The sequence below is a fragment of the Galendromus occidentalis genome, unplaced genomic scaffold (assembly GCF_000255335.2).
Source record: "Galendromus occidentalis unplaced genomic scaffold, Mocc_1.1 scf7180000077484, whole genome shotgun sequence".
Taxonomy (NCBI): Eukaryota; Metazoa; Arthropoda; class Arachnida; order Mesostigmata; family Phytoseiidae; genus Galendromus; species Galendromus occidentalis.
The window spans coordinates 2,100,509-2,117,111 of NW_003805472.1; the positions used below are offsets into that span (position 1 = coordinate 2,100,509).

At 54.7% G+C, this 16,603-nt stretch overlaps 1 protein-coding gene across 1 annotated transcript in view; it reads left to right on the top strand.

Moving 5' to 3' along the window:
• spen (spen family transcriptional repressor split ends) overlaps window positions 1–11,824 on the top strand; it is a 52,552-nt gene extending 40,728 nt beyond the window's left edge. The window contains exons 4-15 of the mRNA XM_029112121.1: window positions 8–383; window positions 654–902; window positions 1,014–1,126; window positions 1,196–3,521; window positions 3,603–6,673; window positions 6,713–7,876; window positions 7,961–8,259; window positions 8,388–9,307; window positions 9,457–9,681; window positions 9,807–10,637; window positions 10,794–11,357; window positions 11,448–11,824. Coding sequence (XP_028967954.1) covers window positions 8–383; window positions 654–902; window positions 1,014–1,126; window positions 1,196–3,521; window positions 3,603–6,673; window positions 6,713–7,876; window positions 7,961–8,259; window positions 8,388–9,307; window positions 9,457–9,681; window positions 9,807–10,637; window positions 10,794–11,357; window positions 11,448–11,576 — 10,267 coding nt within the window. The 3' untranslated portion in view covers window positions 11,577–11,824. The remainder of the gene's footprint in view (window positions 1–7; window positions 384–653; window positions 903–1,013; window positions 1,127–1,195; window positions 3,522–3,602; window positions 6,674–6,712; window positions 7,877–7,960; window positions 8,260–8,387; window positions 9,308–9,456; window positions 9,682–9,806; window positions 10,638–10,793; window positions 11,358–11,447) is intronic.
• Window positions 11,825–16,603: the final 4,779 nt, after the last annotated feature.

The window sequence follows — 16,603 nt, forward strand, 5'->3', positions numbered from 1 at the left end:
GCAATAGGCCCTCAATCGAGGAACGCATCAGGGCCCTCGACGACAAGTGGCCCGCTTCGACGTCTTCTTGTTCAGCTCCTTCTGGTGGAGGTTCGGTGTCGACCCCCGGTTTGGGAGGTGCTGCTCTGCAGCGATCGTTATCCGGAGCGGACGTCAACCCGTCAACACCTCCTATTGTTATAGACTACCAGAAGTACAATATTAAGAAGCGATCGCGTACTCCCGCGCTAGCGCCGACGGCGTCCGACCTGATCCACAAGACCGAACCGTCGGAAATCACGAAGTCGTTGTTGGCCAAGCAGTCGATCCTCGACCAGGATTCCAAGCGACTGGAACACATCAACGAGAAGTACGAGCCGAACACCATCGAGTCGGGCTCGGAGGCTAACTTGCTGTCTCCGGCGGGGGCGGCAGTAGCGGCCGCCGCCGGTCTCATAAAGAGGGAAGCGTCCGAACTCCCTCCCAGCTTGGGGGGCGGCAACTCTGCAACTGCGAGCCTCACGACGACGGCGGCCGCCGTCGCTCTATCTCCCGTGACGCCGATCACACCGCAGCTCTCGGGCTTCAAGGTGGAGCCGCCGACGGGAGCGACAGTCAACTCCATAGGCTCTGGTTTCACCTCGTCGACTTCGCAGTTGATGCAGTCGCAACAGAAGCCGGCTCTACCGTTTCGCACGAAAGCGGCTGCCAAAGAATTCTCGATGCCGAATTTGCCCATTATGGGAGCACAGCAAGGCCAGCCTCGATTTCCGTTCGGTTCGAGTTCAGCCAATCAGGTCGTCAATCCGCCGGTCAGCTCGCCGGGAGCTCCAGTGGCTCTGAAATTGGACTCAATCAAAAAAGAACGATCTCTCTCGCCACCTGCAGCATCTGTGGCGGCTGTCGGAGAGGCAGCTGCGACGGCTGCAGCCACTGCCGCACAACAAACCGCCATGCCGACCATAACTCCGACGGGCGGGAACAACAACGGCAACAGCAGCAGCAGCAGCACGGCGACTCTGACCAACTCGAAGGGCACCACTAATCCGTGTCACAAGCCTACTCAGCAACAGCAGACCACAGGTGTTGCCGGAAGGCTTCAGCAACAGTCGATCAAGAAAGAACGCCGTGACACCGCGACGAGCGAGTCAGCCGTGACCTCGTCGTTGTCGTCGTCGAATCGTCGCCAAGAGGAAACTTCTTCGAAATCCGCAAGCTCAATCAAGAAGGAAAAAGACGATCCGAGAGTCTCGCAGAAGCAGAAAAATTCATCTGATCAGCAGCAACAATCTGCTCAGAGCAGTAAAGCCAGAAGTCCCAAAGCCTCTAGTCGCAAGGAGGTGTCCTCTGCGGTGACGACGGCCGCCGACGAGCCGACGACCGGTGCAGGAGAATCGGTCGGCACCGGCGTAGCTGGCGGCAGTAGTAGCAACAACAACAACAATGGCAGCACCGGCAGCAGCTCCGTTCAACAAGTCACCAAGCGTCGCGTATCATCGCTCGACAGCAATGAGTCGGAACAGTCGAGCAAATCCACAAGATCCGCTGGAGAGCGACTTGAACCGGAGAGCAAACGAGCGAAGTTCACTTCTTCATCGAGCAAATCTGGTTCAACCGAAGGCGAGCCACGAAGCAGTCGCAGAGAGGAATCGCGGTCGAAAGACAGAAGCAGCAAGTCGAGCAAGGACGCTAGGGATAAGGAGCACTCTAGTAAACATTCATCATCCTCTTCATCGTCATCTTCCTCATCATCAACAAACAACCACATCTCATCATCTCAACAACAACAACAACAACAGTTACTGTCTGAGGAAGCGCACAACAACAACAACAATAATAGCAGTAACAGCAGTAAGAAAGAAAATGTCAGTAAGAAAGATCACCACTCAAGCAGTTCCAACAACAACAACAATAACAACAGCAGTAGCAGTACGAATACGAGCAGTAAAGACAACAACAACTCAACCAGCAATAGCACGAGCAACAACAACAACAGCAGCGGTGGCAATACCAACGCGAGCACGAATTGCAGCAACACCAACAGCAGCAATTCAGCGAATACGAGCAGTAAGAACGAATCCTCTAGCAAGAACAAGGATTCGAGCAAGAACAAGGACGAAAGGAAAGTTTCGTCTTCGTCGTCCCAGAACGCCATCAGCAAAGATCGCAGTAGCGACAGTAAAAAGGAGAAAACCGATAAGTACAAGAAACGGGAAAGCACGACCAGCAGGAACAGCAAGAGTTCCGAAACGAAGGATTCCAAGGAGAAGAGCAGCAGCGGTAACAGCAGTAGGTCGAGTCGAGCGGACAACAAGAGCCGCGAGCGTGACTCTTCCGCTTCCAACCCGTCGAATAACAACAGCGGCGGCAACAACGACAACGCCAACAGTGTCAGCATAAACAATAATAATAACAACAACAATAATAATAACAACAACAAGGAGGACAAGGCTCAACAGCGAGCCATCGCCAAGGAGGTGGCCGACGCGGCGGCAGCGGCCGGCATACCGATGGAAGAACTCGGTTTGGTCGATGGCGTGCCCATGTATCTGTCGATGTACGACAAAGTCAAACAGAGGTCGTGCAAGAACCAACATCAACAAGTGGTGCACGACGAATGCAAAGGCGACAAATTCAGCAAACTGAAGCAGTCGCGCGCGCGCAAGAAGACACTCGACTCCGAGGCGAGCGAGGAATTCCAACCGTCGGAGATGTCCGATTCGGAGCACGAGACCAAACCCGCCCGCAAGGGACGCAAGATCAGCGGTCCGACGGCCAAGAAGAGGAAGACCGTCATCGAGAGCTCGTCGGACGGTGAGGCCCTCTCGATGCCCAGGAGCTCGACGTCGACTCCGGCGGCATCGACGAAGCCTACATCGGGACTTCCGAGCAAGTCTCGTCTCCCGCAGCACACGAACGCGACATCGAAGAGTTCCTCTCGATCGAACGCCATCGTTTCGGCGTCCGACGAGAGCAGCGACGCTGAAATGAAGCCGCACGTGTCGAGCCAGTTCCAGGTGCCCAAGAAACCGGCCACCAGCAAGAAACTCGAATACTCCGAGTTCTACTCCACCGATTCGGACCATGCGGACGAAATCGACAAGCCGGTGGTGGCCAAGAAGCGCAAGAAGGTCACCTCGTCGTCTTCGAGCCGGAGCATTCCGAACAACCACGATTCGAGCAAGACCAAGTCCGGCCGGAGTCAACAACAATCCTCGAACCGGAAGAACAAGCAGTCTCAGCCGACGTCCCAGGCGCACGCCGACGTCGACACGTCGGACGACGATGAGCGTATCATCAAGAAATCGAAGGAGCTCTCGAAATCCAAGTCGAAAGACAAGGACGTCTCCGTTCTCCTCAACAACAACAACAACACCAACAAAGCCGACATCGATGTTGAGCGAGGCTCGAAGCAGCAGCAGCAGCAGGACTCGACGATCAAATCAAAGAGCAGCAAGGAGGGCAAAGAACCCGAGCCGATCGTCAAGGAGGATCGAGCGCCGACCCCGCGAACCAACAACAAGCGGAGGAGGTTGAAGAAGGTGAGTGCGACGTTTCCTCGCGACGAGAATTCCTCCAGTAGCGTTCGAAGCACGATACTAAGCACATTCACGAATCCACAGAGCAAACAGGCAAAAGACAGAAGGACGGTCAGCAAGCCGAAGGAGATCTCCTCGAAGAAGGACGAGCCGAGCGGAAAGATCGCCGCCGAAGAGAGCGTTGTTGCGCAAGCGAGCGAAAGCGTCGCCGCACCGGCGGCCGCCACGGGCCCTCAGGAAGGTATACAACCGGCGAAGAAAAGTTGGGCCCTTAAGGATCTCCTGGCAGAGTCCTTGAAGGCGTCCAAGGCGGCTCCGATCGTGGCGCGCCAACAACAACCGTCTCAGCAACAACAATCGTTCCAACAACAGTCCGCCAAGCAGCAGGAGGCGAAGGGCGAGTCGATCAAGTCGTCGGCTGCCGATCGGGACAGGAGCGCCGAGGATACGGACGCGGACAAATCGGACATCGAACAATCCGAGGACGATTACATCAATCCTCGCGCCCCCGCCCGGGTCGAGTACGAGAGCGAAATGTCCGACCACGAGCTGATGCTCCAGAACGAGTTCCAACTGGCGGCTAAGTCCCCGCCGCCGCCGCCCGCGGCCAAGGAAGCGTCGCCAATCCGCCAGCTGCACAACCGTCTCGGCGGTGAAGGTGGCGGCGTGTTCGGTGACAGCCACGACGCGGTCACCTGCAACTCGGCGTACGCGACCGACAAGCTCGACCGGCAGCGGAGCGAGTCGCCGCTCCTGTCGGCCTTGAGCGACGCGATGTTGAAGAACAACAACGACCTGAGCGAAACGCTCAAGCTGAGCGGCAGCGCTGCAGGTGGTGATCGTTCTGGCTCGAAGATGGAAGTGGTGTCCGCCCAGGACAAGGACAACAAAGCTCAGGACAAGGACGCCCGACGTAAGAAGGACCGCGAGAGCCGACACCACCACCATCATCATCACCATCACCATCACCGCAAGGACAAGAAACATCGCTCCCAACAGCAGCCGTCCCAGCTGCAGCAGCAGCAGCAGAGCAGCTCGGAGAAGTCCCTTCAGCACTCACAGACAGAAGTGGAACGGGACCCTCTGAAGGACTCGATTTTCAACACGAAGGACGTCCTGAAGGATTCCCGAGCTGCGGAGAAGGACAGCCGAGACTTGGCAAGGGATTCGATCAAACGGGATCGTGACGCTCGGCATCACCAGCCGCAGCAGCCGCAGCCCCAACAGCAGCCGCCGCAGAAACAGCACTCTCAACAGGAGCAGCAGCTGTCGCAGCTACGGACACCGCAAGTCCAGCAGCTGCTCTCGAACAGCGTGGCTTGCGGGAGCAGTAGCAGTAGTGCGAGCAGCAAGACGGTCAACGCGTTGGAGGACGACATCGATGACAACAATAGCAAAATGTCGGACGACAACCGCGTCGACGAGGACATTGTTGAGCAGGCGCGTCGTCTGGAAGAGCTGATGGCCGCCGCGTCCGAGGAGACGAGCAATACGTTCGAGTCGACGGATCTCAACAAGCGAGACGACAGCAAGCCGATCGAGGAGCGCCATTTCGAAGAGGAGGCCGCCAAGGAGACCCGGCGCCTGGAGGAGGAAATGTCCTCGACCCGCGACGCCTGGCAGGAGGACGGTGTCGCGTTCGACAAAGACAACAACAAGAACGATTCGCCGCCCCTGGCGCACGACAAGGACGGCGGCAGCGGCGGCGGCGGCGTTTACGAGCTGGACTCGGAGCGCAAGATGGAAGACGACCTCGCTGTTTCCGCTCTACTCCAGGAAATGGGTGATGAAGGCGACATCGACAAGGATCACCCACCCGTCGTCCACGTGGACGACGACTTCATTGTAGAGCAGCAACAGCCCGCTGAGGATTCCGTCGTGGCTACCAAGCATTCGCCTAGAGTTGTTGCCCACGTCCCGCTGTCCTACGAAATGAACGACGAAGAGAGTTCCGACTCGCTGCGAATCGTCACCGAACAGGACAGCGCGGCTCAGCCGGAGGCGAGTCCGCCGACAGTCGAGAGGTCCGATGAGAAACTCGCCCGAGTTTTCCATGATACCTTCACTAGGCAGACCAGCCAACAACAACAACACCAACAGCAGCAGCAACAACAAACGCATCCGTCCAAACAACAGAACAGCACCGCCGCCGAAATCCTGCGTCGACGTTCGGCGTCGCCGCGCACAGCCTCGGCGCCCCATACGGAAAGCAATTCCCACCATGATGTGCCTGCGAGTCGCGTCACCCCGTGCGCGGAGCCTTCGGCACGCGTTGCGTCCCGCGAGGCGGACGCCCACGGTCGCGCCGGAGCACATCACGGTCCGCATGGCTCTCAGCAGCACCATTCGGCCATTGCCACCGCCACGTCGACAGCAGGTGGCGTCAGAGGCGTGACGTCGACCGGTGCTGCTGGAAACAGCAACGTCACGCTCACCAACAAGCTCGGGCCCTGCAAGGACGGGTTCTCGGCGAGCCCCGCACCGACGATCGCGACGTCAGCCCTCGCGCTGTCGTCGAATCCCGCGAGCCACAGTCAGGCAGAAGATCTTTTCGATGCGTTGCAGGCCGAGTCGAAGACCACGAGCGCCGCGCCAACTACTCCCGATCAGCATCTGTCCTCTCACAGGCAGCAGCAGCAGCAGCAGCAATCAACAGCTGTGGCGCCCACGTTCGCAGCCGCGACCGAAACGCCAAGTCCGTTGCAGAGCCACATGGGCCACCATCCTTCGCAGCAGCAGCATGCGCTTGAAACGGTCGGCTCTTCAGTGAAAACTCCTTCGCCCGACAAGTCAGACTCGGGAAGGCTGGAAATCGTCGAGAGTCCCGTCCACGGTGACGGAGAAGACGACGAGGACGAAGACGATGACGACGATGTCGACGACGACGACGAGGACGACAAGCCGTCGAATTCGACGTCGCCGGCCACAACACCGCAACACGAAGTCTCGAGCCTTGCCAAGGACGAACCTGCCGCGGCCGAGGAGCGATCGAAAGAAGACACGAACGACAGCTCGAGTAAAGACGACGATTTCCCCGAGTCGCACTCGACGCCCATTCTGGAAATCATCGAGAACCTCTCGTCACCCGTTTCTCAGCACAACAAAACGGATTCGACAGTGGCCGCCGCAGACGGCCTCCCGGACGAGGCTGCGTCGTCCGCCGCGCGCGAAGCGGCGGCCGGAGCGGCCGGCAGTGCCGGCGAGCCCTCGGAGTGTGAGAACACCGAAGTCGACGAACACCCTGAGGATCAGGACGATCTCGACCACGAGCTGAGATCCGGAGGTCACAAGAAGCCCTCAGGTCCTCAGCAACGAGGCGGCCGAAAGGGAAAACGCGGCGGTCGGGGTGGACGAGGCCGCAGCGGCGGACGTCAGACTCAAAGCCAGACCCACGAGGTGGCGGCTTCGACCCTACAGCAGCAGCAGCAGCAGCTCTCGATTGAACCCAAACGTAGAGGGGGTCGAGCCACTTCCGTGGAGAAGCTCCGCCGCGGCCTACGGTCGGACGACGGTGCCGCGAGCAATCAGTCGGAGTCGGCAAGCGACATCAAATCAGCCGCCGAACAGACTCCCGAGACGGCAGCTGTTGGCCCGCCCCAGCTGCAGTCTCAGAAGCAACAGGAACATCCATCCGCGCAGCATCCTCTCCATCATCACACTCCTCATCATCACCATCATCAGCAGCAAGCCCAACCGCAGACAGCCGACTCGATCGACGCCAAGCATACGGCACACGAGTCCGAAACCGACCCAGAGCAGCGACCTGTACCTAAAGCACGCCCCGTACGTGCGGCCCGCGGCAAGAAGAAGCAGCAAGCTCAGCAGTCTGCTGGAAGCCAACAAGCGGCGGCGACGGCGACAGTCCAGGGCGACGAGCTCCACAGTGGCGACGACCAGCCGTCGGCAGCGTCGCTACGGACGTCGGCCGACAAGCCATGCTTCAACCGAGACGCGAACGCACGCTCCGCACGACCGGCGACGACCTCGTTCGACGTTTACGAATTTAAAGATTCCGACGACGAAGATCCGTTCTCGTCGGCGGTACCGCCCAGCTCGGGCTCTAATCCGCACGAATCTGTCGAGAGGTCCGGCGACGCCGACAAGCCGCCCGCCGAAACCGAGAACGTCACGCCTGCGGATGCCTCGGACTCGAAGGATGCGGTCGCCGTGGGCGAGAGACGCTCGAGCGACGACAAGGAATACGTGGCCGAGCCGTCTCAACACGGCAAGATCTCTCTGACGATCCGCTTGCACAAGGACGGTCTCGATCGCGCCGAGGTCATCAAAACTTCAGAGCAGATCGATGAGGCCGGGAAAACATCGACGGTCCCGACGGCGGCGACGACGACGACGTCAACGTCGAGCACGTCGACGTCCTCTTCCACCGCTGCGCCGAAGACGACCACCAGTGCTCAAGCGACCGCCCTTCAGGACGACTCCAGCAGCCAGACCGGCGGCAGCGGAAAGACTCGCAAATCTGCCCGACTCGCAGGAAAGAACACGGCCGACGATGTTGTCGATGAGGGTTCCACGACCAGCTCTGTGGACGATTCGCTGCCAACAACGAGATCCGGAAGACCGAGACGGGGTGTCACGCTGGCACGCAAAGATCTCGATGAATCTGTCAGTCATGCTCAGGAGACGAACGGCAAGGAGAAGGAGTTGAAGAAAGAGGAACCGCAAGCCGACCAGCAAGCATCGACAGAGCCTCCACCGCAAACTCCGAAAGCTGGAAGACGAGGTGAGTCTGCGCCCTTGTGTTGTCTCGACATTTTCTTCGAATTCCAAAAGAAAAAAATATTCTTCACGCGCAACCCGACGCAGCGATGGGTTTAGCGTTAATCGATTTTTTTTTCTCCGTCCGCTCAGGTGCCAGACGCAAGCAGGAAGAACCGACCAAGATCGATCAGGTTGCATCCAACTTCGACATCAAGGCCGAAGACGAGAATCCCGCACCGATTCGAGAAAGAACTCATTCTGCGGGCTCGTCCACCATCACGGAAGAACTCAATCCTCCGGTCAGCTCGGTCGAGCTCAAGCAGGAACTGGAACTGAGCGGTCAGGTGAAAACGTCAGCTATCGAGACGGCCGCTCACAAAGAGCAGTCGTCCGATGTCGCAACGAGCACGACGACCGCTCCTGCGACGACATCTGCTCCATTTGCAGCGAGCACCGCGACGACCACGTCCGCGGCGGTTCCCTCGCCGACGAGGCCGCCGGTCCTTGCGCATACGGGTGCATCGTCACCGACATCGGCCTCTCGGGCATCGCCCGAAAGGTCGACATCGTCGACGAGTCCGACGACGACAGCGGCAGCCCTCCCGCCGGAAGCCGCGGTGCCATCTGGTACCTCCGCCACGGAGGAGGCCACCGCTCTGGACGCCCGACAGCAGAACGTGCCCCGTGTGCCCGCGAGCAGTCCACCTCGCCAGCAGAAGCAGTCGGCCGCTCAACCGACGACGGCTCCATCCGTTCCATCGAGTTCCCAAGCCTCGGAGCTCCTGGCCCTGCAGAAAAATCACGCGATTCCAAGCAATCCGAAGAACCTTCAGGCAACGCCCTGGGGTTCTACCGGCAGCTCTTCGGCAAGCTCGAAAATCCCCTCCTCGCCTCATTACCCGATCTATCCTGGAGGACTCCCCGCGAACTTGGCTAATTTGTCGGCTCAACAACAAGCCGCCTCGAGAATTCCTGTGTCGTCTGCAGCGATCGGACATGCGCCTGACACGAAGACGGCCATGGGTCAGAGTCAGAATCATTCCCACGCGCAAGGATCTCCGCGCTTGGAAGTAGGTTCACGAATTTATTATTCTCGCAGGTCACACCCCCCGCTTAAGGGAGTTTTCCTCCCCGGGTCCCATTATTCGACTCTCACGGTCTCCCCAAATATTTATCGAAGAATCCCTCTTATGGTTGATTCCTTGCCTTCTCCTCCCAGATTCCCCCGGAGATCCAGAAGCAGATGGTTGGGCACTTGTCACCGTACGGAATGCCGGTCAGCAACACGTCGAGGACCCCACCCGCCTGCCAGACCTCCGCGAACGCGCTCACTCCGAGAGAAGTGTCGCAGACGGCTCGTGCGCAAATGCCTTCGACGGGTCCTACGAAACCCAAGTCGACGGCCGCGAAAACTGCCATACCCTCAGGTTTCGCTTTCGATCAGGTAATTATTCAAACTACCACATGTAAATTTCCCAGTCTGTCCCAGAGTTGGGAATAACCGAAGGGTACTGTCGTAAATGAACTATCCTCTATCTCGAACTACAACGCTCCTCTCATTTTCCCCAGCCGGGACCTTCGGCAGTTGGCTTGCCATCGAATGCCGGTATCGCGGAACTTCTGCAAAACCCTCATCTACTGCAGAACCCACACCTTCTCCCCAAGGAGTATTTGAACGCCATCACGGCTCAACTCACGGCTCAAGCTCGTGCTCAGAACGTCTCAGGACAGCCAACACCGCCTTTGGCCGGAGTTCCTTCACAGGAAATGCTCAATCCGAATCGAAGCGGACAGAACCTCCTGGTACCGAATCATCTCGGATTGCCGCCAGAGATGCTCGTTCACCATCAGCAGATGTTGTACGCCGCCCAATTCGGTCGGTTCGCTTTCGGACCTCCGCAATCCACTCTCGGTGGTTTCAGATCCTCGATGGATCCGAAAGCGGAATCGAAGGACGAAGATCACGAGGCACCTTCCGGTCCGACGAAGCCGAAGAGCAAAGCTGCCCAAGCTCATCAACTACAAGAGCAACAACAACAACAGCAGCAGCAGCAGCAGCAGCAACAACAACAACATCAATCAGGAAAGCCTCACGATATGCTCAGTCGTCTTTCTCATCCTGGCAGCGGATACCACACGGCCGCAATTCGACAGCTCGGACAACCGTTGTCGATGCAGGGGGCAGACAGTTCTCCGGGAGCTCTCGGGAACCCGTACGCCAGAGCTGCTCACGTGAAAACGCCCACGGAGTCCGATCTGAAACAACCGCCAGCTGCGCATCAGAACCATCAGTATCCGATGTCTGTCGGTTCTCCGGGACCGGCCTATATCTCGCATCCCGCAAGCGCGGCCGGAGCTCTGGCGTTGAAGAAGGATCTCGCATCCCAGGCCCAACAGGCAGCTACTGCCGCTGCCAACCAACAACAGCTGCAACAGCAACAACATCAGCAAGCGCAGCAGCTCCAACAACAACAGCTGCAACAACAACAGCAACAACAGCAGCAGCAACAGCTCCAACAGCAACAGCTGCAACAGCAGCAACTCCAACAACAACAGCTGCTGCAGCAGCAGCAACAACAACAACAGCTGCAGCAGGAAGCTCAGATGAAGCGCACGGGACGGTATCAGGGACGTCCGCTGGACTCGGTCCTGCACGGTCCGCCTCCGGTGCACTTGTTGGCTCAACAGCAAGTCGTTCGCGCCAGGAGTCCACCGAACCAACATCAGGCCAACCAAGACGCCGGTTGGCTCTCCCGATACCCCCTCATCTGGCATGGATGTCTGGCTCTGAAGAGCGACCAGGCCGCTGTGCAAATGCATTTCATCTCAGGGAATTCCCGCATCGCCGCGGCAACGCTGCCCGCAATCACAGCCGAGGGAGGACCACAACCCGTCCGCATCACTCAACGAATGCGACTCGAGCCCCAACAACTCGAGGGTGTTTCGAAGAAGATGCAAAAACCCGAAGAACATTGTATACTGCTCGCTCTGCCCTGTGGCAGGGACCAGACGGCCGTCCTGGAACAATCCAGCTATCTCCGGAACGGTTTCATCAATTATCTGTCATCCAAACAAGCCGCAGGAATTGTGAACGCGGGACAGCAACCCGAAACGAGCCAGGTAATTAAAGGTTTCACTCAGAACGTCATCAGAACATTAGCTGAAGCGAAAGGCACCGAAACTAAAAAAACTATCTCGTTACTTTTCCAGCCCGTCCACGTGATTCACATATTCCCTTCGTGCTCGTTTTCGCACGAGAGTCTACTTCGCACCGCGCCGGATCTGCTGCACAGCGTCAGCGAACTGGCCCACCTAATGGTGGTCATCACGACGGTGTAAGACTCCCAATCGGCTTCGCCTACCCAGTGCTCGACTGGGCGAAACAGGGCTGCTCTAAATTGCTCAAGACTCACTGCTACAAGTACCGACATCGACTGCTCCAATACTGCAAGCTGCAAAGGCCTCGGAGGCCTAAGTCACAAAAGGGTGATTTGAATATCGAAGTTGTGATCTTTCTTACTCGAGTAACCAGGAATGTGTAGATACTATGTTGCGAACAAACTGAGACATGAACACACACACATAAACAGACTCACAAGCATATTCATGCGGATACTCGAAGCCGCATGCTCATATTCATTATTCATATATAAATAGCATCTCATACTTTCATCATACGCTACAGCGAGCCTTCCCATACAATAGCTTATGAGCGTTCATTCTAAATATAGAAATATCTTGTTCTGTCCCATTGATCTTGCGAACGAGGACGAATGCGAGTGATTTCATGTATCATCATTCACCCCATTATTCGATACGATGTCGTCCGCTTCAAACGACTCCATACGGATGAGGTGCTCCACAGTGAAAAAGCAGGGTTTTTCATCTACAATCACCTTGATGACGCAGACGAAGCGACTTCGGAGCATAAGCACAGACACCAAGCAAGACACACTCATCCAATCCTGGAAACAGACTCGGAGTGAAGCAGCGTCTGCGTCATCATTTCAACATCAAAACACTCGAAAATGTAAAAACCGGTGGAGTATGACGTGATATACGCGCCCACGATGAAAACGAATCTGAGTGAGGAACGCAAATCGAGAAATATGTCAGAGACCCAAGAGCTTCGTTCTACGGTTTTCGTAGCCCTCATCGGGATCGTGCTCTGGCGAAAGCGCGCTTCCTGACATTCACCATTGGAGGGTTACGGGGCCGCATCGAACAAAACTGCCGGGCATAATCGAAACCTTTGTCCACATCCCTCATTATGTGTAACATCCCTTATGTATATAGAAAACTATCTGAATAGGTCTCCAGAAGCAGGTAGAAATGAAACCACAATTGATCATTGCTAGGTATCGAGCTATAAGAAGAGGAATAAGAAGAACTTTCAATGAATGCAAGCAGACTCGTGAATTAGGCATGATCGCTGAACCGATCGAGCAGCCAAGATGCTGCTCGATCGATTCGCAACTCCACGATAATGGTGATGATTATGGTACAGCAGCAAGAAGCCGTGCACTATGTTTTGTTGTTAAAGTTCTATAAATCGATTCAGGCGTTCTTGCATTGACTCTCGGTCTCACGTTCATATAAGAAAAAACAAAAACAAACCACCTTAAAGGAGCTGACAGACGAAAGACAAACAACCGAACAGACGCAGAAACAAGGGCCTAGATGAAACAAGATATCCGCTGATGAGATGACGCTTCGAGGACGGCGCAGGTCAGGCTGAGGTATAATTGGCGAAAAAAGATCGATCAAACGCTGTTTCCTCCAAACGCGGCGTCGTACGCCCCTCTCTCTACTTTTCTCAAAACACAGCCAGTGAAACACTGTGTACACTAGCGTGCAATCAAACCCATCTTACCTTCTGTAATGATTTCATGAAGGTTTTCTGTTTCCGCTCTCTTGTTATTCATCTGTAAATTAGTCCTTTATCTCAGATGTCGTCGAGCGGGGAAAAATGGCTGATTACCGTTCGTCGTCGTCGTCGATCATCGATCACGATGCGAAGTCCGACTCCGGCGAAAAAGTACAACTATCCAAGAAATAGGGGAGCAGTACACCCTTCCAAAAGCACATTCGAGGGACTTGACACATAGAAGCCACTGTGAGACAGAGCTGCCGCAGAGGTCGAACGCTATTCATAAATTCATTCAAGGTCGAGCGTGACAGCATGAGCCGACCGAATCCACGGAGTGGGAAATCGTTCAAAAACACGAGGCCGTACTCATGATTCGAAGATCAACGAGGCATCGTTGATGAGACCTTCCAGTATTCAGAGCGGAAATCGGGCTCTCCGGGTGTGCCGCGGCATCAGTTGACATCCAGTGCTGGTAGACGATTCCCAGGGCTGGAACTCCGAAGCCTGACGAGCGACCCACCTGGTGATGCATCCCGACGAGACGGTGTTGGAAACGTCATTGTCGTACCTGATGCTGTCGGCGTCCACGAATTACGTATCGACGTGCAAAGGCCCGGTCGGCTAGTTGGCTAGCTAGCTCATACAGCAGAAAATCTGGAAGTTTGTCAATTCGAAGATCGCTGAAACATATGTCTGTATGTACGTGGGTTGCCCTCACAGAGTCCCTACGGAGCCTCGGGCTATCGCTCGGAAGGTTAGGTGATCTCGCTGTTTCTTCGCGCTTCTCTCAGAACTCTGCTGTACAAGGGGTCAAGCGCGTCCTGTCGCTTGGCGACTCTTCTTTGTCTCGAACGTAGCCCGTAAAAGTATCATCAGAGGGAAACCAATATCGGCTGCATAAACTCCTCCTCTCCCTTCCCCCTCATGCGGAGTCAAAACTGCGAATCCCAGTTCCGGAGAGGTCTCGGTGGGGACGTAGAAAGAGAATCGGATGCGCATTTCCCGGCTTTTACATCCATCAGCCGAGCGAACCATGATATCACTCTACCGACCCTGAACAGCCAATGAGAGTTTCCCCTCATTACACTTTCCGACTAACGAGCGGCGGTGTATCAACTTTCATTCTGACCTTGATTGCCCTGGACATACCACGATCACTGATTCCATTCTATCCGTTTCATCGAACTCTGCCGCTTCATCGATTGAATATAGTTCGACGACAAAATCACACTCCGGCTGTACAAAACACGACAACGGACGCAAGCGTAATCTTGTAGATAATTTTGGCCAGTTAATTTTCGATAAAGAGGGAAGAACCCCAGGCTCGGACAGACACTCGTTGTCGATCCGACCGGGGAGACCCTTCTGGAACGCACATCCACTATGATAAGTTGTAAATTGCGCTATTGCGAGAGTTGCGTTAGAGTCCCGATCTCGCCGAAATCGATTAGCGACCGTCCCTCGAATCCTGTCGCCTCGTGAGTCGTGAGTGGAGGTGGCAGCAAACTTCGACTCTTTTGGCGCAATTCATGCGGATGGGAAACAATGTCGCATGCAACGTCGGTTAACCGGACTCTCGCATGATTTTGGAGACCTGGAACTCTCCTCGGCGCTGCCTTCGGCAAGGTACTTTTGGTCTGGTACCATGAAAAGAGAGAAACTATCGCAACAAATCCGTTTCTCTTTTTCAAGACCCTCGTGTACAACCGGATTTACGACGCTATCGTATTCCTCGCTCGGATATGCTTGCGCTGCTGCACTACACATGAATGTTGTCATTGTTTCTCTGTCGAGATGGATCGCTTGATTGATTGGTCTGATCATTCAAGATCAGAATTTTCAGCGGTCCACCGATGGAGACGCGAGAAGAACCACAACATAATTGTCAATGACAGTCTCCAGAACAGCTGATGATGCTGACGACGATGACGATACAGACATAGTTTAAAATATTGATGACAGACGACGGAGATGGACATATTTGATTGAGAATACATGCATAGTTTAATGTGTACTTTCTTGTAACATAACGAGATGAAACTATGAAAAGATGAGCGGCCGATACTGCCCTCATCGAGAGCAAACCCACAACCTTTTCTCCCATGTAAATACTATTGAATAATTAATTATTCGATGAACCTGATGACGGAATCGTCGATCATGATGAAGATTAAAGTGAAAGAGAGAAAGGAAAAGAGAGAATGCCGATAGAAATGATCACGGGAATGAGAGTTGGAGCCGCAGACAGAGAATACTCATCTCTCATAGCTCTTGCGCTCTTCTAGCGAATTGTTGAAAAGGACGCTCCGCTCTCTATCACCCGAGCGACGTCAGTCGAATGAGTCAAGCGCGAGATCCTCGTCCGCACTCCTCTTATTCAACCCATGCGACGATATGGTTCCGAAAATATTATTCTTCATGTCCATTTCCTCGAGAATCAACCTCGTGATGCTGAGGGTGTAAGCCCCGCATGACATCGAGAGGAGAGCTCTGTCGTTCTAGACACGAGGAATGATTACCAGAATTGAATCAGCATCGAGGCGAAACGACAAAAAAGGTTGCAGATCTGATACGCTCGTCCGACGAAATGATGAACAATCTTGAAACACCGGAACACAGACAAACATCAAAATTTCCAAGAGATTTTCAGGCATTCAATAATCTCTAAGAGAGTGCGACGGACACAAAAATTAGGAACCTTGTATGAGAGATGAGATTTATCTGGACGTACAACCTCGGGATGGGGCGATGGAAGTCATTTGACAATTATTTGGACAGTGGGGAAAAAGATGAAAGATATCGTTCAGAGGTGAGATTACGGGATACACTGAAGATGAACACGATTTCTATATGAATGTTGTAAATAAAGGCGGAAAAACCGTTCCAACCTTATTTCTTTGAGTTTTCTTTAAGTTCATTCCTGTCTTCTGATCATTGTCTTCTTTCGCGTTTTCAAAACCCTCGATCGGTTCCGGGAGCTATCTCCGACCTATATCCAAGTCTCTTCGTTTGCCTTCTCCATCTCACGCATTGAAGCGTACTTTCTGCTTATTTCCGATTGTCAATGCTTTCGATTCCGTTATTTATGAAGTATTAAATTTAACATGGGTCTCCATTGATTCCCACAAAGATGGAAGTTCCTCTCCGCCTCCTTTTCGTCTGTCCAGGAGCTCCGTCTACCCTGAGTCACGCCTGAACTGAGGCTCAAATGTTAGCGTTTGGGTTCTGCCTCCTCTGGTTTTACCACGTTCCGACTGAACTCAATCTCAACCTGTGGGTTGTCTGTCAAGTCCCTCGACGGATTTTCGGAATTACTGCTGCTTCCAAGCTTGTCCAAATTATGGTTGTATTGTGATAACGTAGACGAAGATGATTTTGCTCTGTCTTTTCTCACCTGGAAACTGAATGACCTCATGAAGGTTGTTTTCTGTTCCGATCACTCGTCGTCAATACTACTACTTCTACCTATCCTATGAACGTATCACTTGCTCAAGTC